This window comes from Vanacampus margaritifer, chromosome 10 (genome assembly GCF_051991255.1).
Source record: "Vanacampus margaritifer isolate UIUO_Vmar chromosome 10, RoL_Vmar_1.0, whole genome shotgun sequence".
NCBI classification, from domain to species: Eukaryota; Metazoa; Chordata; class Actinopteri; order Syngnathiformes; family Syngnathidae; genus Vanacampus; species Vanacampus margaritifer.
This window is the reverse complement of record NC_135441.1, coordinates 16,152,762-16,177,253: the sequence shown is the minus strand read 5'-3', so window position 1 is coordinate 16,177,253 and position 24,492 is coordinate 16,152,762. Positions and strand designations below refer to the sequence as shown.

Sequence of the window (24,492 nt, the reverse complement as noted above, 5' to 3'; positions counted from 1 at the left end):
GTCTCTTGCAATAAATTAGCATCTGTTGTGTTCTTTATACATTTTGCTCTTCCTGCTACTTTGAACAACTACCCCAAAATTCTTAAGAAGCCAGTTTCACTGGATATTTTTAAGCAGATCTAAAATAAATGAATGGTGAATTTATCTGATTGTAGATTAACACGCATTTGTGGGCTTGTAGTTTGATCACTTGATTTACTTTAGATTAGGGATTTTCCATACCACTTCTATTTTCAGACCGATACTAGTACGAGTATTCACTCTTTGAGTACTCAAAGATACCGAGTAGGACCATTTTTCCGTCACGTGTGTGACATTCTCACAATTCTAAGTCATGTGTGTGACTCACACACGTGACGTTACACACGCGACCCATTTGCCTCAATATCTCTGGGAAGGGATGTGACAAAGCTTAACTGCTTAGGTCAGGGATGTGATTTGACCAAAGTGAAATTATCTGAAAATTTAGCCGGGGGTCTGGGGGCCGCTGGCACCCAGCTAGGTCCAGGGCAGTGCCCTGGCTGGGGGACAAGGGGGGCGAAGCCCCCCGGAGCTCATGGGTTTTCCGTGTTTTTAAGTACTTTCAATGCACTCACATGACAAAGAAATAGACAAAACACCAGCATAAATTTTCAATGTATATTGAACTATCCCATATAAAATGGCAGTTTTAGTCAACTCAAAATCAGTCACATTCAAAAACATTGGACTGCCTTTGCTTTTAAAAACTATCACTGAGAATATCATCATATCTAACTAATGTGATTACTAAGTTAACACATAAATAATGTTGAAGAGTTCAAATTTCATGAACAAATAATTGTATCATGACCAAATGAAAAGTAACTCATATTAGAGCATACCACAAATGTCTTTGTTATAGCAGAAGATGTTATCTGTCGGCGTCATGTGCATACACAATGAACTACAAAAAAAAACAGGATTTTTTTTTTTTGGGGGAGATAAAAAAAAGCGGAATTCCGCGAATTAGCGGAAAAATCACATCCCTGTTAGGTATGTTGACAGAGCTAATCTTAGTTACAATACATATCCTTTAATATATAATATATTAATTACTGTCTAAGCTTGAAGCCCAGAAGAACAACACAAGCCTGGTTTATACTTCCTCGTTTGCTCTTGTGTTAATGACCGGCGCACATCATGTGATTTACGTAGAGAAGTGCGCCGTAGCTTGTGGCCGGGTGATGCACACACCTCTCCAATTCTTGTACGCTGTAGTATGGCGGGCTGTAACATCGCTCGTGATTGGTCCGCTTGATGGCGTACTCAGATTTTTTGTGGCAATTATGTTTGTAGGTGCAGGCAGTGCAGATTCACGCTTACCGCCAGCGGGACCACGTTTGTGTGGATGTGTGTGTGATGAGAGAAAAAAAAAAGAACTGCGTTCACTAAGCACGGAGGGTGTTGTGTTTTTTTTCACGTGTTATGGCTGACAGTAATCGTTGCATTTTTCCATGTCTCAAAAGAATACTGCAAGAACACTGGACATGTCATATATGATGCGAAATGAGAAAGCATGGCTAGGCAGGCCTAAAAGTTAACATTTCAACATAACCAGAGTTTCTAGAAATAGAGTATAGAGCAGGGGTGTCAAATTCATATTTCCTCAGGGGCCACATGGAGAAAAATATGTCACCAAGTGGGCCGGATCAATAAAATCATGATATATAACTTAAAAACAGTTGCCGTAAATTATACGGACATTTTCGCTATTTGCAGGCCAGCCCTAAATAGCGGGGCTCAAATGTGACTATAAATGTAAATATATTGTTCCAAAAATAACAAGAATGCTAATGGACGGAGGCAGCACTTTGCCCGTATGAGTTCCGGGTGTGTTTTATCTACCCGTTTTGCATATACGTTGTTCCAAGAATGCATTGTGTGGCACAGTTAATGAAGTTATAAGGATGTTAATCCTTGTCAGATGTGTTTGTGTTACCAGTAGTTCAATGTGTGTCATATTTAGCATGCTTATGTTTGATTTATGTTGGTCTATTTTATTTTATTTATTTATTTTTTTAAACAAAACATAACTTTAGGTTGTGTATAAAATAATGACATCCAGGGCAATTATGTGTATAAATTGCATTGCTAATCTAAGGATTGCTTGTCAAAATACGAATTTATATGTTTTGATTGTGTCCGCCGGCTAAGTAATTGGTCCGGCAATACTCAAAAATTTTTTTCTTCCAATTTTTTTAATTAAACCCCTTTGCCTGATCCGGCTCGCGAGCCGTACGTTTGACACCCCTGGTATAGAGGCTGTGGCTACACGGGGTAAAATGTAAAATAGAAAAAGCACTTTTTTTTCTTCTTCATCCAGAGATGTCCTAATGGTCATTACAGTGGAGATGACAGGAAACCCAATAAAACGTGCAAAATAAACGTTTTAATAAATAATGCTTAACTGCATCATACTGGTGTTTATGTGTCAAGACATGCTCAACGGACCCCCACATTCAGGGTTTGGCAACTGCGGATTCACCTATCTGCAGATTTTTCTCCCAGCATAAACTTTTTTTTTTTAAGGAATCAACCCTTGTTTTTCATGGATGTTGTATATCATTAGTATTACATAGTCAATCATTGTTTGGGGTTTAAAAAACAAAAATAAATAAACAAATGGTGGTGTATCATTAGCTAATGAAGAGCTTATTAAGGTCTGCTGGAATTTCATTACAGACAGTCCCCCTAATTAACAAATGTAATAAGGTAGCCATTTTAGGGCTGCTTGTAGTTAGTTGGTATACTAAATGAAATTAAAATAACTGATCAAAGCAAATCTTAGGAGCATGTACTTGATTCCTCAATATTAGCAGGATTGCTATATTGCTCTTATCCTAAGGTGTTATCAAAACAAAGTATATTTACATTTCATTGTCCACCCCATCTGATTTCTGAATATAAAATGTGTAAACAGCAATGTAACAATGAAATATTTGGAGGCTTAGTGTGAATGCACGGTTTGGTTTGTACAATCGCATCTCTATGTTTACTGATACCCAAGTTCAAACTGCTGAGTCTTATCATCAGAACAGAATCTAGCATCACACATACACAAACACACACACCTTTTGTGGCAGCTCCATCTGTTTACCATTCTGAGCCGCTGATCTGATGTGAGATCCTATCAGGTTGGGTGACAACACATATACGTGCACACAAGCATGACACTTATACTGCCAGAGTCAGCAAGAAATAAAAAAAATGGGACATTGGAATGAGAGACATTAGAGAGGACTGCATTTAAAAAGCCAACTTAGTGTGAGAATGAAAGGAAGAGACCTAGACTAGTAAATAGATTCTGTTCACAGAGCCACAATCTCTGCAAACCAAACACGTACTGTATATACAGTTGAACCTTGCTTTTGGTAATAACTCCTTTCAAAAAACTCTGACAAAAATCAAATCATATGAAAATTAAAGCAATATTTGCAACAGGAAATACAGTCATGTAAATTCAATTAATCACTTCCGGACAGGCGGACACCCTAAAAAAATTACAAACCCCCCCCAAACATTTTACAGCAGTGCCCTACAGGTAACCGTACATGAAACAATGTCAAATAAATATTAATGACAAATGAAATGCAAAAATAAACATTAATTAGGGGTGTGAATTGTGTAGTACCTGGCGATTCGATCCGTATCACGATTCGATTTTAAGCTGAATAATCCTGATACAAATCTATAAATTGATTATTGCGATTTTTTTCAACTCAAATTTAGAAAATACTTAGCAGTAAGCTTGCACATGTACACTGTAAGATTTGCGTGAAAATATATTTATTTATTTATTTAAGCCATTGTATTTAACAAATAGGTTGCAGTCTGTTTCATGTTTGAACAGCCCTGAAATAAAATATTAAGGCTTAATGTTGTTGGCATAAAAGCACTGGTAACTAGCTAAATGCACACTATAATAGGTAGAAATGAGCCTATTAATATTAACAAAGTAACTCAATCGCACCTCATAACCAAGAGGTTATTAACCATGCCCCACATAAAAACTGGGAAATGGTGAAAAACTATAAACTTCTCAGTCTTTCACAAATTTTCAAGAATTATCTTCAAAGTATGATGTGTTTAGAAACAAATCTACTTCACAGGGTCTTTAAACAATCAGATTTAAAATTTGGCCTCTGAGGAGCCAGCTCATGTCAAAAATAGCAACGTCATTTTTCTGTCCAATAGGTGGTTGGTCAGACCAAGCCAAGTTTGACTAACAATATGAATTTGATGCGATCTACACACATTAATACAATTAGTAATCAGCATTTCTGGTGAGTGCAATGCATTTTAATTAAATTGTTTAGATTTGATCATGTTAGTAGATAAACATTGATTCAGAACAGTGCCAAATGGACTGTTGCATACTGTTTAAGTGTGTTTTTATATAGTATTGATGGTTTCTATTATAGCGATGTGATAATGGTGGTTTTAAGAGTGGGTGGCTGGATGAAATTGGGTAAGTACCCACTGAAGGCCTATGCACCTATGACTCACCACTGTGAGGGCGCTAAGGTCAAATGATGGATATACGGATGCAGAAAGTAAGAATCCTCATCATCATCATCCTAGTATTCCCAAATAGGGAAGGGAGGAATTTTCTAACAACAACAATCCATCCTTTTTTGTGCTGCACCACTTTAGATTGCATTTCTCCCTCCCAATCTCTTCATCCATCAGACAAAATCCTATTTTTTTGACAAACAACAAGACACACAGACTCACTCCATCACTGCTCGCTGTAGCTGTCAAAGAAATGGTGTAGCGGGAAAAATAATATAAATAAAGGGAGGTCTGAGGGAAAAGCGATGGAAACGTTGTGAATGGCTGGATATTTTGAGGGATCACCACAAAGGATTTGTGTGTGTGTGTGTGTGTGGTGGCACAGTCAGAGGCGGAAGCTTGAGCTCAAATAGTGATGAACGAATAGATGAACTCACAAGTGAATTCAAGTATAGCTCCACTTCTACCCAACCATTAATCCAACCATATAATCAAATTCAAAAAGAGAGCTGGTTTGACATGTAAACAGACAAGAAAAATATGGAGCACACTCACCGGTTTTGTCAGGTTTCACCGACGTCATGCTAAGCACTTGTCCGGGCAAACACGGACACTGTCCATCACATTTCACTGAGATCATCTTTCCGGCGAGGCAGCTCTGAAACTCCAGCTTACACTGTGAAATTATTCAAAGAAAAAAAATATTAATTGGGAACTCATATTGAAATGCAGAAAGAAAAAAAGCGTGTCTCGTGTGGCAAAGGAAAATGAAAGGAAATATTATGGATATTAAACATATTCCTTTCCCCAGATGCTCCAAATAGTTATTGAACTTAGCCAAGGGTGGGGTTCCTTTATTCATTGTTTTAATTTTGTATTTTTTTTCCTACATTTTTTCTTGTTACACCATTTAAAAAAAAGCTTGCCAATAATTTGTTCTACGCAGCCACACTATTCTAAATACGGTATTTTGGTTAATATTGTGTTCGTGGAATATGAGTTAAGTAACAAAACTTAGCAGTTTTTATCAATATCAGAAGGCGGTCATTTTGCCACTTGCTGTCACGTGAAAATGACATCACAGTTGCTCATGTCTCAGGTAACAACCAATCACAGCTCAGCTTCAGAAAACAGGTGAGCTGTGATTGGTCGTTGTCTGAGCCCTGAGCAACTGTGATGTCATCTTTAGTCAACAGCAAGTGGCAAAATGGCCGCCCCCTGAGATGGATGAAAACGGCTGGATTTTGCTCTCATATTCCACAAATGTAATGTTAATCAGAATGCCATGTTTAGACTAGTGAGGTCACTTATAACATATTATTGTTAAGAAATATTTAAGGTTGACTTCTCCTTTAAGTCAGCAAGCACAAAACACCCTCATTTTGTTAGGTTTCCCACTCATCTTTAATGACATGCCGCAGTTCACTTTTTGCTGAAAAAAGGCTTTACAGAAGTAATGTAGGCTTGACTGGTAGGTATGACGTAACACGCCCGCCTGAAATTATGTTCTGCTATGCAAGAATAAAATTTAGTTGAAGTTGATTAACTTTGCTGTTAGGAGTTCTCATTCGTCCTGTGGCACAAGCGCCATACCGAAACTACCATTAGACGCCAAGATGGCCATGCAGTGACAGATAGGTTGTATAATTTGTTTTTGTTTCATTTTGCAGAACATGACTCAAATATTACAAGAACTACAACAACAAAAAACAAGAATCCTGGCCTTGACTTTTTGATAGTGCTGCTGACATTTCAGTCATAATCATCCAAAGCACATTTTCTGGATTTTTGCCAACATCTTCTACAGAAGTTATCTTTTTTATGTGCCTTAGAACAAAGCGCAGTGATGACATAATATTTTGGCTCTGTAAATGGTATTATACACAAAATGTACTGGACTAAACCTGCCCACACACTTGACTGTGATTCTTCTCCAGTTTTAATTCATTTCATATTGGTAAAAAATTAGGGCTATTCAATACCACTTTTTTAGACACTTAAATCTTGGCAGTAATTAAAAGGCCGTATCCAAAGTACAGACGCTCCCCTACTTACGAACATTCGAGTTACGAACAACGGTACATACGAACATGCGCGCATGTCAAAAAATGTTCGGAAAGAGATGCTGTAAGTTAGATTTTGTATTGCGCACCTTTTTCCGAGTACTGTAGTGCTTCTTTCCGCCGCTAATACCGACGCTTGGCGCTGTGAGAGCTCACCCAGCATTGGAGGCTCAGCAACGTGTCGAGGAGGAGGAAGAAGAAGAAATGCCTGTCGCTTATAGATAAAGCCATCGCACTCTTCGAGCAGCAAGACCCAACTATTGAACGTTGCACAAAGGTTGCAAATCAATTGAATGATGCCATACAGTGCTACCGCATCATTTATGATGAAAAAAGAAGAAAACTGTGCAATCGTAGTTAGATCGCTTCTTTCGGCCAGTTTCTAGTAAATCCTCCAAGGAAGATACTCATCAACCCTCATCTTCTTCTCCTCGACCCTCAACTTCTTCCTACATTGAAGTTACGGAGGAGGAAGTAACTTTTGAAGCCCATTCCAGCGACGACGAAGAACCTCTCATGATATAAAATCCTCCTCTTCCTCCTCCTCCATCAAATCCTTAAGCATCGAGTACATCTTCCAAAAGTAAGTTAAACTTCCTTTTATTTATCTTATTACGTACATGTACATACTGTGTGTGTCTCTCTCTCTCTCTCTCTAACATACGTAGTACAGTACTGTACGTATTCTCTTTAAACATAAATTATAATACAAAATATAGCACTGAAGTAACTTACGAACAAATTCACCTTACGAACGATCGCTCGGAACGTAACTCGTTCGCGTCTGTAATAACATTTTTTTTTTTTTTATACATGCCTGTGAAAATAATTTATCATTTTATTTATAATTTTCCAAAGTTTGTTGACAGGGCAATCACAGTTTAGTATGGAGTATGGCACCTACAACAGTCATGTAATCAAAATTTTTTATGCAAGTTAGAAAGTGTTATAGTCTCATCTGTAATCATTAATCTACACTGACATACCAAAGTCATAATTATAGTAAATATCTGTATGAAAGACACTTGATAAATACAAAAGTATATGATAAAAAACAGTAAGTACAGCGCTACATGCGTCTTTTTGTGCCACGTGACCAAATTTTCCTACGCCACTAACCAAACTAGTTTATTACGTGCCATTCCTTCAAACATCATGTGTGGGTAAAGCGTAGCTCAAAAGTACCCACTTTTTGGGTACCCATCTGGGACCCACCCATTAACTGTATGGATGGGTGTTTTTGAAATTACTCTTATAATTTTGCTAATAATCCATATTTAGGGCTTTGCTCAGCTGCCGAATGACCAAGTTGTGTTTTTCATCGGAAAAGGACCCAGACAAGGGTCCGCCTTCAATTACTTTTGTTGATAAAAAAAGTACAAGTCTCTGTACTTCTGTCAAAAATATTGGATTAGCTGCCTGGAGAGGGAGACAGTAAGCGAGCCTAGGAAATGGATAGATGACCTCCCTCAGTCACAGTGTGCGCACAGAGACACCCCATGAATCTTTATAGTTGTCACTCTCCAGGGGTTAATGTGGTTTTAATGAAACTGTGTTTTAGCACCGGAGTCATAGGAGTAAAAATAGAGGAGAGAAGTAATGGACTTCACTGAGGTGTCTCGGGAGATGCGAGCACTGTCTTCTTAATATGATGCAGAGTGCGTGTGAGTGTGTGTGGTTATAATGAGTGGGGCATGTAATGTAATAATATAGCATGGATTAGGCTGTGACAAAGCAGCTCACTGCTGAGAAGAGTACGTTGGGGTAAGAGGGCCCATCAGTCCGCCTGCTAACTGACTGAACCATTTGAACTGAATTGCCACAGAGAGCACAGGGATTTCTTAGCACTCTTCCTCCTTATTTTCATTTCTTCTTTAGCACTGGTCGGTAAAGCAAACGAGCTGAAAACAACTCCTACAAGTGGCTTTGGACTGGATGTTTGTTAAATTATATTACACATTAACACATGAATTAAAAATGTATGACTGACATGCTGCAACTGATAAACAAGTACAATAATTTGCACTTGTTTTGGCCTCCATGGATTTATTACGTATGCAAAAACTGTGTCTCTTTTCTTCTTCCCCCTAAAGCCGGGTAAACACACAAGGATTTTTCAAATTTTAAAATATTTTGTTTTATCTTTGTTTGGCAGACAGCTCACACGGAAATAAAAAAATGGGCATTTAACAGTTTTGGTCGTTTTGTGTGTGGGGACCTTTAATAATCTCAACACAGACCACCATACACACAAAAACTTTCTTCCATTGCCGATCTCCTCAGAGGCAGAAATGTCGCGTGATCACACGTGATCTCTCTCGTGATCTTTTTGTAAATAGTAAATTACTCTCTTTATTTAAGATTGCCGGTTGTGACTCGTTTTGGACTCTATAATAGAGACAAATCCACTCTTAACACACCTCCGACATATAAGGATAACCTTTTCGGATGTAAGACTGTTAGCCGTTTGACATGCTTGGTCCGCAAGGGGCGACATTGGGACGAACACAGCCTGATTTTCTTTATTTGTGTACCTGGCCTAAGGGTGGATTACAGATCAGAAATTAATATTGGATTAGATGTATTTTATGCCTAGGTTGAAGCAATTAAAGAGTTAAAGGATACACACACCCATTCGTATTATTTAATTCCCTCACCTGATTGTCAATAAGGAATAAGACTGATAATGGAATCAGAATCGCAAATTTTTTATCAATTCCCATCCTTACTAATGTCAGAATATGTAATCTATTTAACATTGTATTTCGTCAAAACAACCAGTATGAAAAATGTATTTAAAACTAGAACATTAGTGATGACCTCACCTGTATTGTATGGTATGTAGCTTACTTGCTTTCAATACAAAAGACTCAAGGTTCTGCATATAGCACTGCATGTTACTATAGGCAACATAATTAGATACAATAATAAATAAGCATGGACAGATGTCAGCAAACCCACTCACTGCTGGAAGGCCAAAAGGCACTGTAATTACTCGTTACTTTTTTTGACAGAATTTCATTTGTCACACTCAGCTGTATTCACTATACCTGTTCACATCATCTCCTATTTCTATACCCCTTCTGCCTTGGCAAGTGTTAGCTTGCAGCCAATTGCAATCACATGTAGTTGAGAATAAATCAAGAGCCAAGGGGACTGGTTGTAACTATATAGCTAAAGAATCAGAAGGGTACAGAGGAGCTTTTTTCGAAATGGAGCTCACTTACCGGGCATGGACCTTGCTGATATTTTGGGAAATGTAATCGCTTATGTATTTGTACAAATATAATTGAAAAAGCACAAATGAATATTTCACCACTTATAGTTAAGCTAAATACGAAGCCCTTAAAGTGACATAAGGGGGTGAAATATGTTCTCATTAGGGCAAGAAGGTTTCTCATCCGAATAAGAACGTTTCTTGTCCTAATGAGAAACTTTCTCGTTCAAATGAGAAAAGTCTCTCTTTACCTGCAAGCGGTATCTTATGTAGCAGACTACAAGACTTAAAATGTTTTAAAGGTCCCCCCCACCCCATATCACAAATAGGATTTTTTTTTAATTGAAAAAAAAAAAAAAGTCAGGGTATTTTACCTTCGAGGAGTAGGTGTGTCCATCGGAGCCACACACTGGATTTGAACGCAGTGATGAGCACAGTTTACAGTTCCCGTGAGTGCCCGCTTCAAGCCTGTGCTTGCGACCCAAGCTGCCTTTCCGGGCTTTCACACTACGTGACAAGAAAAAAGCACCAATGTTCTCTTAAAGAAAAACTAAATCAATACAGTACAAGCAGTTATAAACCTCCAAGGCGAGAAGGTGTTTCTGCAAAGCATTTGTTCAACATGTGCAAAATGGGTGAACAAGAAACACAATAAATAGCAGCATGTCTAACATACTTTAAGGAGATACAAAAGGCTACAAAAAGTGAAGCTTGATAATTGATCACTTTCTTATTTACCATTAATCCCTTTCGGTGACAGCATGGTTTTAAGTCCAATTGGACATGTGCAAGTACTTCACAGTAATAACAGTAATATTTCTCAACTCAACTTATCTTCAGTATTTTCACAACAGATGCAGCTTTTTAAGCAAAGTTTAACTATGCCCAGTACTATTTAAATATGTATTCACATATTTGGAGTTGAAGGCCAGTCCAATGAATAGAAAAAGCAGTTGGTACATGTGCGAATCATTTCTTTCTCCAACAGCTGGCCTGGCATGCATAACACAGTGCTTTCAGTCTTTTTTTTTTTTGCAGTTTTTATAATAGGAAATTGGCTGTGAATGAGAATTAAAACCAAAATATAAGGTGGTGTACCTTCAGATCCACTCCATTAACCACTAATTATCACAGCAGAATAGAACTGAGTAAATGAAAAATGTAAATGAAACACTGCTGACAGATACAGGAAAATATATACATCTGGCAAAACTGCCATACTATATGAAGTATGCAGTAAATCTTTTTCCTCTACCATTCCAAAAATGATAGAGTCGACCTTGCAAATATCACTTTGAAAATTAAATGAATATGACTGGACACATGTTCTAAGCACATTATCATACAATAATGGACAGGAAATATTCCCTGTCTTCTTTTTGATTTCTCACGTTGCGCATTGCTCAAGCACACTGCTGGGATCTCCCAAGCTGCACTAATTTGGAAAAGCTCTAATTTCACGGTACTACAGCCTCCTCACAGCAGGACAGAGGTGGGTAAGAATTATCACTGGAAACCTCAGTTGGGTTTTTTGAAGTGTTGCTGGCTGCTTATCAAAATGTCTAAAGTTAAATCAGTAAACATGAGAATTTAATGTAAGTTTTTATGGATAGACAGACATGTTAAGTAGATAAAGTCAAACACGTGCAAAAGTCAAACAAACTAACTGCATGTTGGTAGCTGGGGCATAAGTCCAGCGTGACATTTCATGCTTATTGGCCGCTTTCCTCTGAGGCTCTCCTGTTTAAAGTCTTTTGATACCAACGTGCTGTTGATAAGTTGTTTGGTGCTGTCTTGATCACAAATGATATCAAAATGTGAACAGCATGTACAAGGACTGTTTAAATACCAAAACTAATTAAAGCAGAAAAATAAGTAATTGATTCTTGGATCCAGCACCTGTTGTGAATTTTGCTGCTGCTCCTTGTTAGAGAACAGCAAGTTGCGCAATCATTGAACAGATGGACATGCACAATAAAAAGTTTATAGACAGTCAAATTAGGTGGACTTGTAAAGATTATAGTGCACTTAAAGTTCATCCTGAAAATTCACCGAAAAGCTAAATATGCCTAACTTTTTTGAGGAGTCTACAAAAATAATAACGACAATTTATTTGCTAGAATCAAGCAGATGAGCAGTAACTTAGAAATATGGCTCTCTGTGGTGGAAGGGAAAACTTTAGCAACAACAAGCTAGCATCCTATAGTCAGTGCGGAGCAAGTTCACGTAGCACTTAACATTCCCTCAGCAAATCCCGAGCTGCGAGGAAATCAGGCTGGCTGGGTGACATTTTGGCGGTGGCGCAGCTAAATTAGTATGCTATAAAAATACCAACAGCCTTTTGTTATTGCATTGGTTCAATCTGAAGAGCCTGGAAGAGGTTGTTAAAATGCTTCTGCAAGTTGTGTTTGCACAACGCTGGTTTTTCTGATTGAACCCGAGCCGTGACCAAGTCTCCGGTTTGGGAGCAAAGAGCGCTACCAGTGGGCTAAATTCCCCTTCATCTTATCTGAATGCGTAAAAAGCTCACCCACTTCTTTCTTAAAATAAATATATATATATATATATATATATATATATATATATATATATATATATATATAATGTATATATTTAAGTATAACAATACTTACACACACACACAAAAATGCATTTTACCCCTAGACCTCACAATTGACTTGGGAGGAGTTTGTGGTCTACCAGTCTCAACACAGTACACTCTGCCACCCACTTGTCACGCAAAGCACAATCAAGGACGCATCTGTAGTTGTTCCTGCACTTGCTCGTGACTTCTAACTGTTTTGTTGACATTGGGATTTTTTACTACATTGTTGCAATATGCCTGGCGGAAAAAGAGCTGATGAAATTGAGGAGATAAAATCTTCTCTTGCAAAATTCAAAGAAATGGTCACCGAAATACTTAAAATGAAAAAGAGCATCAAGCCACTTCTGCAGGAAATTCAGCAGTTGAAGAAAGAGACACAAGAAAAAGATTGACGCATTGTTACCTTGGAATAAAAAGTGGATGATTTGGAACAAAATCTTCGAATCAACGATGTGATAGTTACAGGTATCCAGATCAAACCGCGCCGCGGGCGAGAGCTACGGCCGGCACACCTGCAGTTGATTCTGACCAAGCTTCAGCGAACGAGACTGTGGAACAGCAAGTGACAACTCAACTCAGAGATTTGGGATTAACTGTGGATCCAGCGCACAGATGTGCTTTTCGCTTCCAACTAGGGGGACACGACCACCGGCAGTTCTGATCAGGTTTGTTGACAGAAAGAAAAAGATTGCTCTTTTGAGAGATCGCTACAAGCTTAAAGGTAAACAGGTCTACGTCAATGAAAATCTCACAAGACGAAATGCTGACATTGCCAGAAGGGCGCGACAATTGAGAAAGAATGGATTTATCAAGAACACATGGACAAAAGACTGTCGGATCGTCATCCAAACAAAAGAAGACTCATCTTCTCAGAACAAAATACGGACCGTGAAAAGAGTAGAAGAATTGGCGGAGTTTGAGAGACAATAACGGCTATCAGTAACTCACATCATTAAATTGTGGATTATGTCTTACCCAAATGAAATTATTGTACCAAATTGCTAATTAACCCATAACTGGAGCTGACATGATTTGAATAATGTAAATATAGCATATAATTACTTGCTGGCACTGCCAAGGTTAACACAACATGTGTGAAAGCTGATCCAAGGTCAGCGAAACCGCTACTGTTGAACGAGCATGCGCTTGCCTTGGCTGCTTGCCTGGTTGGGTGGGCCTGTTGGTGGAACCGATTTACCAATTCCAAATGATTGGTACTAGCTGCAACTTACACACAGACATTACTCAAGATGAACTGAGCGAGGATTGTGCAGACTTAGGTCTGGGATTGATAACGATATGAATCAATGACTATCATAATCAATGGATATGACTGATGCATATAGTAAGAATCGATGGGGACGGGTTACTAATAAGCCATGGCTTCTACCCGTCAGCCCTTCTTTCAGATGTCAATACTGCAAATGATATTATGTGATCGATGTAACCTGTAATAATGTGTCCAAAAGGAAAAAAATGAATAAAACAAACAAAACAAAGCGTCAGTCAAGTTCAGTACAGTACAGTACAGTACATGCTAATCGGTCCCGTCAAAAACAATGAAAAACTGAGATTTTCATGAAAATGTATCCCCTCACCCCCAAACACCCGCACAGGATGGAAAAAAGTGGACAAGTCCAGGCAAAAGAGGACACCCTTCAATAGTTTGCTAACTTATTAGATAGCTCGATGTCCCCTATTTCACCCTTGACATATATTACTCTATAACTCAAGTTTTGTTTACACCAAAGCAATGTGCTAAAAGTGGTACAAAATAAACAGAGCCATTCAAGTCAGCATGGCGTGCGTCTATGAGAAGCTATCAGCTCAAATAAAATCCTCAATGCTATTCATAAAGCAACAAAGTTATTGAACCAGAAATGATGAAATAGGAAGCTCATGAAAACAATTTAAACCAGGCTAAAATTATTTTACGGTCTGTGGCTTAAGTGAGTGATGCGTTTGCAAAATACAGATTGCATTGGAATCATGTGATGCATTAAGCGGTAAATTGGATGTGTGTTATTAGTTCAATATGAGAGGGAAGGATCAAAACAAATTGATTTAGAGGCTAATGACTTAGAAGCTAATGAGAAATCAATTAAAACCAAAGGCATAAGGCAGTGACAAAAATTACTTTCGGATGCAGTTTGGTGGATCATGACTTTTTAAGATGAAACATTTTGGAAGAAAAGTGTTAAAATTGGGATCATTGCAAGGTTGACAGCACAAACAAATTAGAGCTGATTGTGAGTTGACTGAGTCTACAAATAAGCGTATTGTTTGACAAGAATTAATTGCTTTTGCAAATATGTTTAAGCATTTCAGTGAAGCAGAGAGAAGTCATTTGCCGACTATCTCCAGAGTCTTGCGGAATAGTGACTTGTAACCAGCTGTCTTAACCCAACTGTGCATAATACAGTAGGCTATATAGCAGTTCCTTACCTGTGAGCCGGCTGCTTGTGATTGGTGCAAACGGCTGTTTGGTAGTCATGGCTGACACACACCTTATGAGGGGGGCAGCGCACTTTCAGACATGGGTCCTTAGTGGTGTCAGAACCTAAGAAGGGAGAGGGAGAACATGTCATCTTTGAGGGAGACTCAAAATGAAGGCAGAAAAATGTAAAAAATAACCTGAGCCTGAGCTCTGGACAGAAGAAAAAAAATGGAGCTTTTGTGGCAAGTCAAAGTAGCTCTATGCTTACACCCGCATAAATGAAGTAGACAAGAAAAGAACACCACCTGCAAAATGGAGGCGGGTCGATGAGGATACATTTACGCTGTTTCTGGCGGCAAGGTAGTTGTTTGCCTGAGACATAATGCACCATGGGATTTTGCTCATTTTTTTCTACATATTTCTCACGGTCTATAACAGTATCAGTGACAGCTGAAGGCTCAAAGGCACACTAGCCTGTGGTTTACCATGGAAGCCATTAGGTTCCCTGCTAGCCCTTCATGCTTACCAGTATACTGGTTGACATGATTCATTTTCTGTCAAAATTGAATTTACTAATTCATTCCTCAAACCAAAACATGCAAACTAGCCCATGTGTATAATGTATGCAATATGCATATAGTGTAGTAAATATTAGAAATAGGGGGGCACTGATACCAGCTATCAGTATGATATCTGGCCTTATTCCAAGACATTGGTACTCACGACGGCGGCTGATGCTGGCTGTTTTACGATCATGAACTGGAAATTAGAAATTAGAGGAATCGAAACTTGTCTTTAATTTCATGCAATTTTATGAAAAAATGCTTCTATTAGGACATGTTGGTCTTTCTTTAAAATTATTTGTCAGTTCATTGGGTGGGAAATTGTATGTATCACAAGTACTAGTATCGGTATAGGTGACTACTCAGGAGTTGAGTATTCGTTCTGATATCAATCTGAAAATAAAGTGGTACTTACAATTTTATTTTCTTTAACAGAATGGTACCAACAAAGTGATCAGACTATATTACTGTTCACACTCATTGAGTATAAGACTGCATTTATTTTACAGATCTTACTAGTGTTCGATTCCAACTTAGTGCCTGTATCTACTTTCGTGGACATTTAATTTATATTTCATTTATATTCACACAGACTGCACCACACACAAGGTGAAACAAATTCATTCAAAAGTTATTAAAATGTATGCATATGCTAATGCAATGAGAGCAGATCCTGTTTAAACAAAAATGTTAGCAACTGCCTAAACAGCTTTTTCAGTGTGGCTAATTAGAGAGAAAGCCTGCACAAGTCCTTGCTATGTTACTGCTAGCATAATATAAAAACGAATGTCCTTGTCTTCATTAGGGGGAGGATAATGGCTTGTATTTGAGCCCCAGCTGGCATCTGATGAGATCAAACTACTTTCCGACCTGATCCCACAATGCACCATTGTTTACAAGCCACTTTATCAGCATTACTGCCAAAGACAGTGATGCGATTATGATGGCTTTACTCTCAGTAAAATCGTAATGCAAAACCACCAAGTACTTGTGACTGTCAAAGGATATTTCATGACTTTCTGCATCTTGACAGTAGACTGAACCCACACACTTAGATAATCTCATTCTTTCTAGCACTTTATGTTATACCCAAGCTTTTTTTTTTTTGTACAATCTGTGTAACATATACTGACACAAAACCCCATTTTAAAAACCAGACGCAAGCTGGCGTATCATGGTGTCTTTCCATCACTTGGTTATTTTGAAATGTCCTCACCTCCATCTATCAAGTGCCGGGAAAAGCCATCTTATATCACTTCACTTCAAAATGACTTTATCACCACAGGGGAGTGACAGACGAGTGTAGCAAAGAGGGCAAGAAGAGTTAAGAGGATGAGAAGGCAGAAAGATCGAGGGAAATGAAGTTTGTATCCAGCCAACAGATGATTGGAGGACAATTAAGGATTAGCGTCTGACCTCTGCTCTGAGACAAATTGGAAATAAAGACAAAGCAACACAAATGAGGGGTTTTATCTCAGTCACACTCAACATATTAAGACAATGACTCAGTCAGAACTTTTGTCTGAACACAAAACATGTTGGGCTATATTTTCGTAGACAGCACACGTGCGCTTGGCGTAAAAGCTGTTGATTCTCGTGGCGGGGCAAGTCATTTGCCGTATTTAGGAATATGGCAGACTGCACTGCAACAACGGCATTTACTTTTACACTACACCAATGCACCAGAATAATTTGGTGACAGAAAGTAGACTGGATCTTAGACCAGCTCAGAGCAGGTCTAAGTTGTGGTGCAGGTGGTGAAGCGCGATTTTGCATTGATTTAATTTGATCTTCACGCATGTGTGTGGAAGATGTCATTATGTAGATTTAAATATGACAACATCGTGCATCAAACACTATGAATCATGGCAGAGATCAATAAATTGAACACATTATTATTGTCAACTTTATTGTATATTTTAAAAATACCCACAGGGCGGAGTTAAAAACAAATAATCAAGCCTCCAACACTCCACTCCCACAATGGCGCAAACACCGCTCCCTACCTGCACCCATCTACAAAAACACCAAATGAAAGAAATACACTAAATGAAAGAAATCTCCACCCCATGTGCATGAATGAATTAGGCTGCTGCGCTTTGCACTAGCCTTGTGGTGGGCACGAAAATAGGGCCGCTGAGTTAATTAAGCTGTGAAAGAAGCTTTCAAATGTTTTTGCACCTGCTGCGGCTTGGAAGATGTATGGTTTATGCAGCTGAAATGAGGAGATATACAGTACATTATAGAGAATGGGTGAAGGTACAAATGAGAGAAGCTCCAAAGAGGTAAAAGATAAGGTTTATTAATCTACTGCTCACTGTCAAATCTAGACTCCGACATTCCTTTACCGTTATGTGCTCTTATTCTAATACAGGTTATAACTTTATTCTCATTCATGCGTAATGATGCATGACATTGCCTGACTGACAAGTCATATTGCAGATATTCATCCAGATCAAGACAAATTCTGTTGATTTACATATAGGCCTACAGTAAGGAAAAAAGATTCCCAGTAACTGGTTAGGCAAGCATTGGCAGAAAGAATACAATTATGGGAATGGCAAGCACATTTCCCTAGTAAAACCATTTTATTGAACAAAACACTACTGCATAGTCATGACTGATGCAGAGATTATAAATTATTACCAGTTAGGTTACATCAAGCATTACCGGCGCCTTCAAATGCATTAAAACCTACATACCCGTGATGAAGTATGTAAATCAAATGTACCGGTACATAAAGCTTTATACTGTATTAGGGTTGGAAAAAAAATATTCATCAAAGAATTGTGATTCTACACCGACGAGTCCTCAAATATCAATATATTTTTCAAATACTGTAAATGTACTTCAGCATGTCCCCTTGCCCTGAACCTGCGGGCTACCGTGCGGGGAGGTAGCCAAGGTACTTGAGCATGGGGAGATTCAACCCCTCTGTCGGCATTTAAAGCCACATGGCGGACGTACTTTGGTTTGTACAGTATCCAAATGCAAATGATGAACTTTGGTACCACAAAAAACATAATCGGCTCGGATAATTTGGCGCGACATCACTCTGAGCAGCTGAACAGAGATGAAAAGCAGCTAGTGCAAGAAGCTGACCAGCAGTCTTTACAGCAACGCAACTGACTACCAGCTAATTTCTGCACGGTCTTTAAATAATGCTAATCACATGCTTCATCACAAAAAACTACAACCATACAGCGTTGTTGAGAACAAGGGGTTTAAATTTAAGATGAACGATCCAAGGCACAGTACGTCGTGCAATCCCACCCTTCCTTTAGCAATACTATTGAGTTGTGCCTCAACTTTAAGATTAGATGGAAAAAAACATGAAAGAAGCTATGGTTCATACCCCGCAAGTATCACTTATTACTCGTGACTCCTGGACTTAACGAGCTAAGCAATTGTTTGCCACACACTTTATTACAAAAGATTGACGGATGAAGTTGTGTTTTACAAACTCAGGCTATTAAGTGAAAGCCACACTGCAAACTTGATGCAATTTTACGCCTTACTGCAGAGCAATAGAGATTAAACATCACGGACATTGTTAACGTCACAGATAAGGCTGCTAACATGCTTGCTGTGCACAGCTGGAAAATTTAACACACAAGTCATCTTGCCCAAACACTCAACTTTGCTGCTCAGTGTGCACTAAAACTAAAGTGTCACTGTGGCATGTCTTGTAAGCACATTTATTGTTTATCCATTTTATTTAATTATACAGTTTATATAATACATACAGTTTACACAATTATATTTTTTATTTGTGTAACAAGACAGATTCAGCCTGTATTTTGATTCATGCTATTTTTCCAATATTAAAGACTTGTCATAGAGTAGTTGGGTGAAAAAAGCTGAATAAAAATTCCTTTGTCTACATTGTCTTAATCACATTAACTCAACAGTATGATTAAGTCAAAATAAATTAAAGATCTTGAATCAACAATTGTTAATCAAACATTGTTTTGAATATAAAAAAAAGTATTCAAATCATACTGCCAGGCAGTGGCACTTGTCAATTCGCAGCTCTACCAAACATGCCACCTCAGAGTAAACTACAGATGGGACCGATGACTTAGTGTGAGTCCCAAACACCGAATGAAATGACAAGAAAAACACAATTGTCTATATTTATTTTCATTTCCAAATGATAGCAACCACTCAGAAACTCAGGTTGGCATTGCAAGCTTTAAAGAACGTTGTGTTCATAACAATGTTCCTGTTCCAGAGTTGTACAGAAGTGCCTGAAGCTACAAGTGAAACCATTTACAAGTTGTTTGAGAAATGAGCAGCTGTTTGGCAGATTTTTTATTTTGACTAATGAGCAAAAATTCAACATACGAGTGCTGTATTGGCAGTGAACTCAACTCACTTCACACCAAGCAGCAGTTTGGCAGATAAACAAATCATTTAAAAAAAACAGGCTTTCTGCCACTCACAGTTAAAGTTTATTGTCAAACTAAACATAAAACAAACTTTGCCTTCTGCTAGCTTAATGCTAACACACAAGGAAAAACGCCATAAATGAGCTAACAAATAGGATTGACCAATTTTGTATTTCCTACCGTAATAACATTTCCATTCACTTCATTAGGCTATGATGATTAGAGATTAGAGTGTTTTCAGTTACATGTGTGGTGAGCGTTACGAACAAACAATTAAAATCATATCTCCAACACACCACTGACACATTCCATACACAATGAATCCTGGCAAAGTATTCAAATGCAGTATTCAACAACCGATTTAAAATGTCGACGTCCTATGTGTGTCATTCAAATATAAGAGTCTGAATGAATCAAAACAGACCATACAATCATAAAATGATATTCAGCACTTTTATGGCATCCAATTAACTCGGAATTTAAAACTTAGTACACAAGGTCACAGCTTCTCATATCAGCCTGAAGGTACTGGAGCACTGCCTTGGTGTGACAGTGCGTTTGCATCTTTGCACTAATTTTCATGGGAGCAAGCTAAAAACATGACAATTTGTTGTGCGTATGGAAAAAAAAATGTCATTAATATTCAACCCCGAACACATCTACAGCATCATTAAACTGCTGCAACACTTCAAATAAGACTTGGTGAATAAAAATATGCAATATAAGTTGTAAAATTTTACTACAATTGCAACTGGCAGTTAATTCTACTGAAATATTAGTCACTTGGTGTGCTTCTGTTGTAGAGTCAGGCTTGATAAAACATGGGCTTGTCCTTTAGGAGGCAAGAATGGAGACTATTGATTGGAACGTGCAGTCCCATATAAGAGGCTACATTGCTGACAAGACCTGTCAGACACTGGAGGGTGACCTCAGATTAATTGCCACACAGGTGGACTTGGGTCAACAACATATTTTTGGAGTCTCTGTACACATGTGTGTATTTGTACAGACAGTATGTTGCTATTTCCACCCTGCAATCCAGTGTTGGCTCTTGAGCTACTGTTCCGCAAAGCATCATAGACTCAAGTTTAGAATTAAATAAACAAGATGATTAAAAAAATCCCAGAGGAAAATTCCATGGCTGTTGTTAGAAACACTAGCATCATTTTAAGGCCTTGACTAATTATAAGGGGCTTTCTTCTGTTTTACCTGGAGCGTGGGGGTGCTACTGAGGGAAACAAGACAAAGATGATGAGGAGATAAACTTGCCTCCACCGCCCGTATTATCAATACTCCTCAGGTTTTCACTGCTGGCCTGTGAGAGGCACTGGAGCAAAGGATGATGGAGAGATGAAAACACGGGAGAGGGGGCCTCTGGGAGGATACAGTGACAGAATAGCTTCACCATGCAGAAAATTAATTATTGAAAACACGGGCAAATCATATCATTGTGGTTGTAAGTGAAGAAAGGAGATGATAAACAGCCTGCTTTAGTTTGAATGTCAGTGGAAAAATTACACAGGGGGAACAAAAGAGTCTGGGGGGGGGGGGGGGGATGGGTGATTCGCAATATTCATCATCACTACGCGACCAATATAAAACTTCAATAAACATACACAATTTAGGGAATTGCATGCACGGAGGCGGGAATTTGTTGCTGGCAGCAAAGTATTTTTTTAGAAGAGCACTAAAGAGCAAATTCAAGGCTTTGAAGGCAGCTTCAAAGTGAAAAAGCGTGAAGGATTAATTTCAGGTAGAAGTTGTTTATTGTCACGGTTTGCTTAAACTTAACAAAACATGTTTCACTTAAATTGCTCATACCAGCAATAAATATAATATTTGTTGATTGGCTTGCTTGGAGGAAAGGCAAACAAGGAGGGTCTCAAACATTTTTTTGAATATTAATCATAAGCATAGGTTGGGTATCATTTGCGGGGGCGGCGCGGCTCAATGGTAAAGTGGTTGTCTCCCAACACATAGGTTGTGAGTTCGAGCCCGTGCTGATTTTAACCATGTTATCCTTGCGCTTTGAGAGCCTTGTAAGGTGGAAAAGCACTATTTATAAATGAAGTACCATTTACCATTTCACTGTTAAAGCAACACTAAGGAACTTTCAGTTAACGTTGATTATGGCGATGACATATGGACCAAAGCGGTATTGTTATGTCTGAAGGAAGACCACATTTCCTATGAGGACAACCGCATTGTGTCATTTTTTAGCTCACTCAAGCGAGTGAAATCTGGGCCAATATTGAGCCTTTTGTAGCTTTTCACGTATGCCATAAAGCAGTCAGCACATTTGTAGTTTTTTTGTGTGGCAGTGTTCCTATCATCCTCCACAAAGTTGCTCAATGCCAGTAAAAATGATACAGACCCCCTCAGGCCATGGCAAAGGTACCATTTAACTAGTTTAAGTCGATGTTTTATAAGAAGAGTTATGAAAATATTTTATTAAGGTTGAAAAGTTCCTTAGTACTACTTTAAGTGTGTTATTGTTTTTTTTCTATTATTTTATTATGTATACTAATAAGACTTCAAAGCAATAATATTCAGGGCTGTGTTTTTCTGGCCAGCACAGCTCTCTGCCTAAATCAGCACAGAGGCATATTAGACCGAGTTTTGGTATTTTTACAGACACAGGAAAGCCTGTGTAAGAACACATTTAAAAAAAGGCTGGATGATCACAGCCGTCCTGATTCCCCAACAAATTGAAGCGGCTCTCATTCTTTTTAAATACGGCACACGAGAGGCACACAGCTGATCTTTGGCGTAGCGGAAGAAGAAAATTACTTTCTCATGCCTGGCGGGAGGTCATGTTGCTTAAAATACGTTGATAAGGAGCTTTTTTTTCATGTCCATATTCATGTCTCTGCATGTGTAATTAAGTAGATAAGGATGTTTAGTTTTTCTTCCAGTTGCTACTAACAACCAAGTTGTCATTGTTCACAAGGAACAGTTGAAGCTTTGATCAAACAGAATTGTGAGCCACAATACCAAATAATCTGATGGCACAAGAATAAAGTTAATTCATATTTTCCTACAGTATGCAATACAGTAATTAATGAATATTTTGAGATCCAATTTAGATGCAAAAACACAAATCAGCAAGCTTCCAATATTTCTTACCAGATTATAAATGTATGTTCTACAAGCATCTCAATAATTTCTGACATTTGCAAACCAGCATCGCTATATTAGTGCTGATTAGTCCTTGTGAATATGCAGATGAAAAAAAAAACTGTTATTCAATCACAGGCAGCGCAATGATACTAAAATTGCCCTATGTTGACATGCAGCTTATCTCATACTGAATTATATCAAAACACGTAATTGCTTTTTTCTAATTACCCATTCAGCAGAATACAATGTGTAGAATTAAGTTGTAATTTCAATTTGCATTTTAATTTGTTTCTTGTTCAGTTTTCCATTTGCCAACTCTGTTGTTAGTTAAGCAGCCGTCTGGAGCCTTGTAGTAAAGTTAGTGTAGCATAGAAAGAGGTTTCATCATTGGATATCAGTTATAAACCTGAGCATATTATGTAAAATCAATAAACCATTTGAGTATCATAAAGATAATAAACATCAATTATCATAGGTTTTGTCACTATTGTTTCCTTAAAAACCTACTGTTATATTAAATTCAAGTCCTGCTCCAGCAGTACATATATTGTTAAATCTATAGTATGTATGTATGTTTGTAAAGTTACAACCACACTGGGGCGCTCCATATTACAATCATTTGGCTTGACCTCCATTCATTTCATTCATAATCAATCAAACAAATGCAGTGCAATATCAGGGAAAGCAATGTTAGCTACATCTACAGCAAGTTGTCTCTCAAGCTCTGCAAAATCACAAACATCAGAACTGGCAGATAGTCCGCTGGGGAGAGTTACCCTCGCAAATTACCTACCGCCTTTACCCCTTCATTTTATTTGAGACATTTAATGTTTTTCGACTGTAATGATGTTAGTGCTGAAGCTAACCCTGGAAATAGCTCCATGTTCCTAAAGGGGATGGCTTTGATAATTCTGTGCGCATTAGCCATGCTTCTATCTGCAGGAGACGACAAACAGTGTGCTTGGTTATCTCTCCATTCCATACTGACATATCTGCACACTACCTGAGACAGAGAGCAGAAAGCAATTGCACCAAACATGACTGGATTACACCCACAGTTTTATGGGGATGGAAATTGTGGAGCGGAACAGTTAAAGCCCATTGTAAATAAAGTCTTATATCCTGCTGCGGTAAATTATTGGCTTTCAATCAAGGCTTTATTCCTAATTAATTAAAGTATTAAACAGTGTTTATTGGTAATACCCTATATATCATAGAATGGTGTGTATGAATAATTGAATGATGGATGTCCATAAAATGTACAATACTAAATTCATTACATTACAGGTAAAGTGTTTATGTGACACAAACAGTATGGTGAGGAAAAACCCCACCTGAACCCGATTAAAGCGGTATTTTCAAAACTCACCATCCTGTACCATCTTCTTGCCAGAACCAACGTGCGTTTTGGTCCCTGGGTGTCCATATCTTCCAGGTTTAGTATCTCGCTCTAAAAACACGTAAAAAAATAAAATAAAAGTCAACATTGCTGAAGCAAGAGTATTATACAACATAAAAGTATCACAATAGCAATGTAGATTTTCTTCACTTTTTATGTAAGGA

The 24,492-nt window shown here is 38.2% G+C and overlaps 1 protein-coding gene across 2 annotated transcripts in view; it reads right to left on the bottom strand.

The window, feature by feature from the left end:
* The window catches only part of spock1 (SPARC (osteonectin), cwcv and kazal like domains proteoglycan 1), an 82,880-nt gene that overhangs the window by 10,462 nt on the left and 47,926 nt on the right, over positions 1-24,492 (bottom strand). For both annotated transcript variants that reach the window (XM_077578645.1, XM_077578646.1), the window contains exons 4-7: positions 24,299-24,379; positions 14,864-14,978; positions 10,188-10,320; positions 5,089-5,209 (exon numbers count right to left, since the gene is read on the bottom strand). In XM_077578645.1, the coding sequence (XP_077434771.1) occupies positions 5,089-5,209; positions 10,188-10,320; positions 14,864-14,978; positions 24,299-24,379 (450 nt within the window). The remainder of the gene's footprint in view (positions 1-5,088; positions 5,210-10,187; positions 10,321-14,863; positions 14,979-24,298; positions 24,380-24,492) is intronic.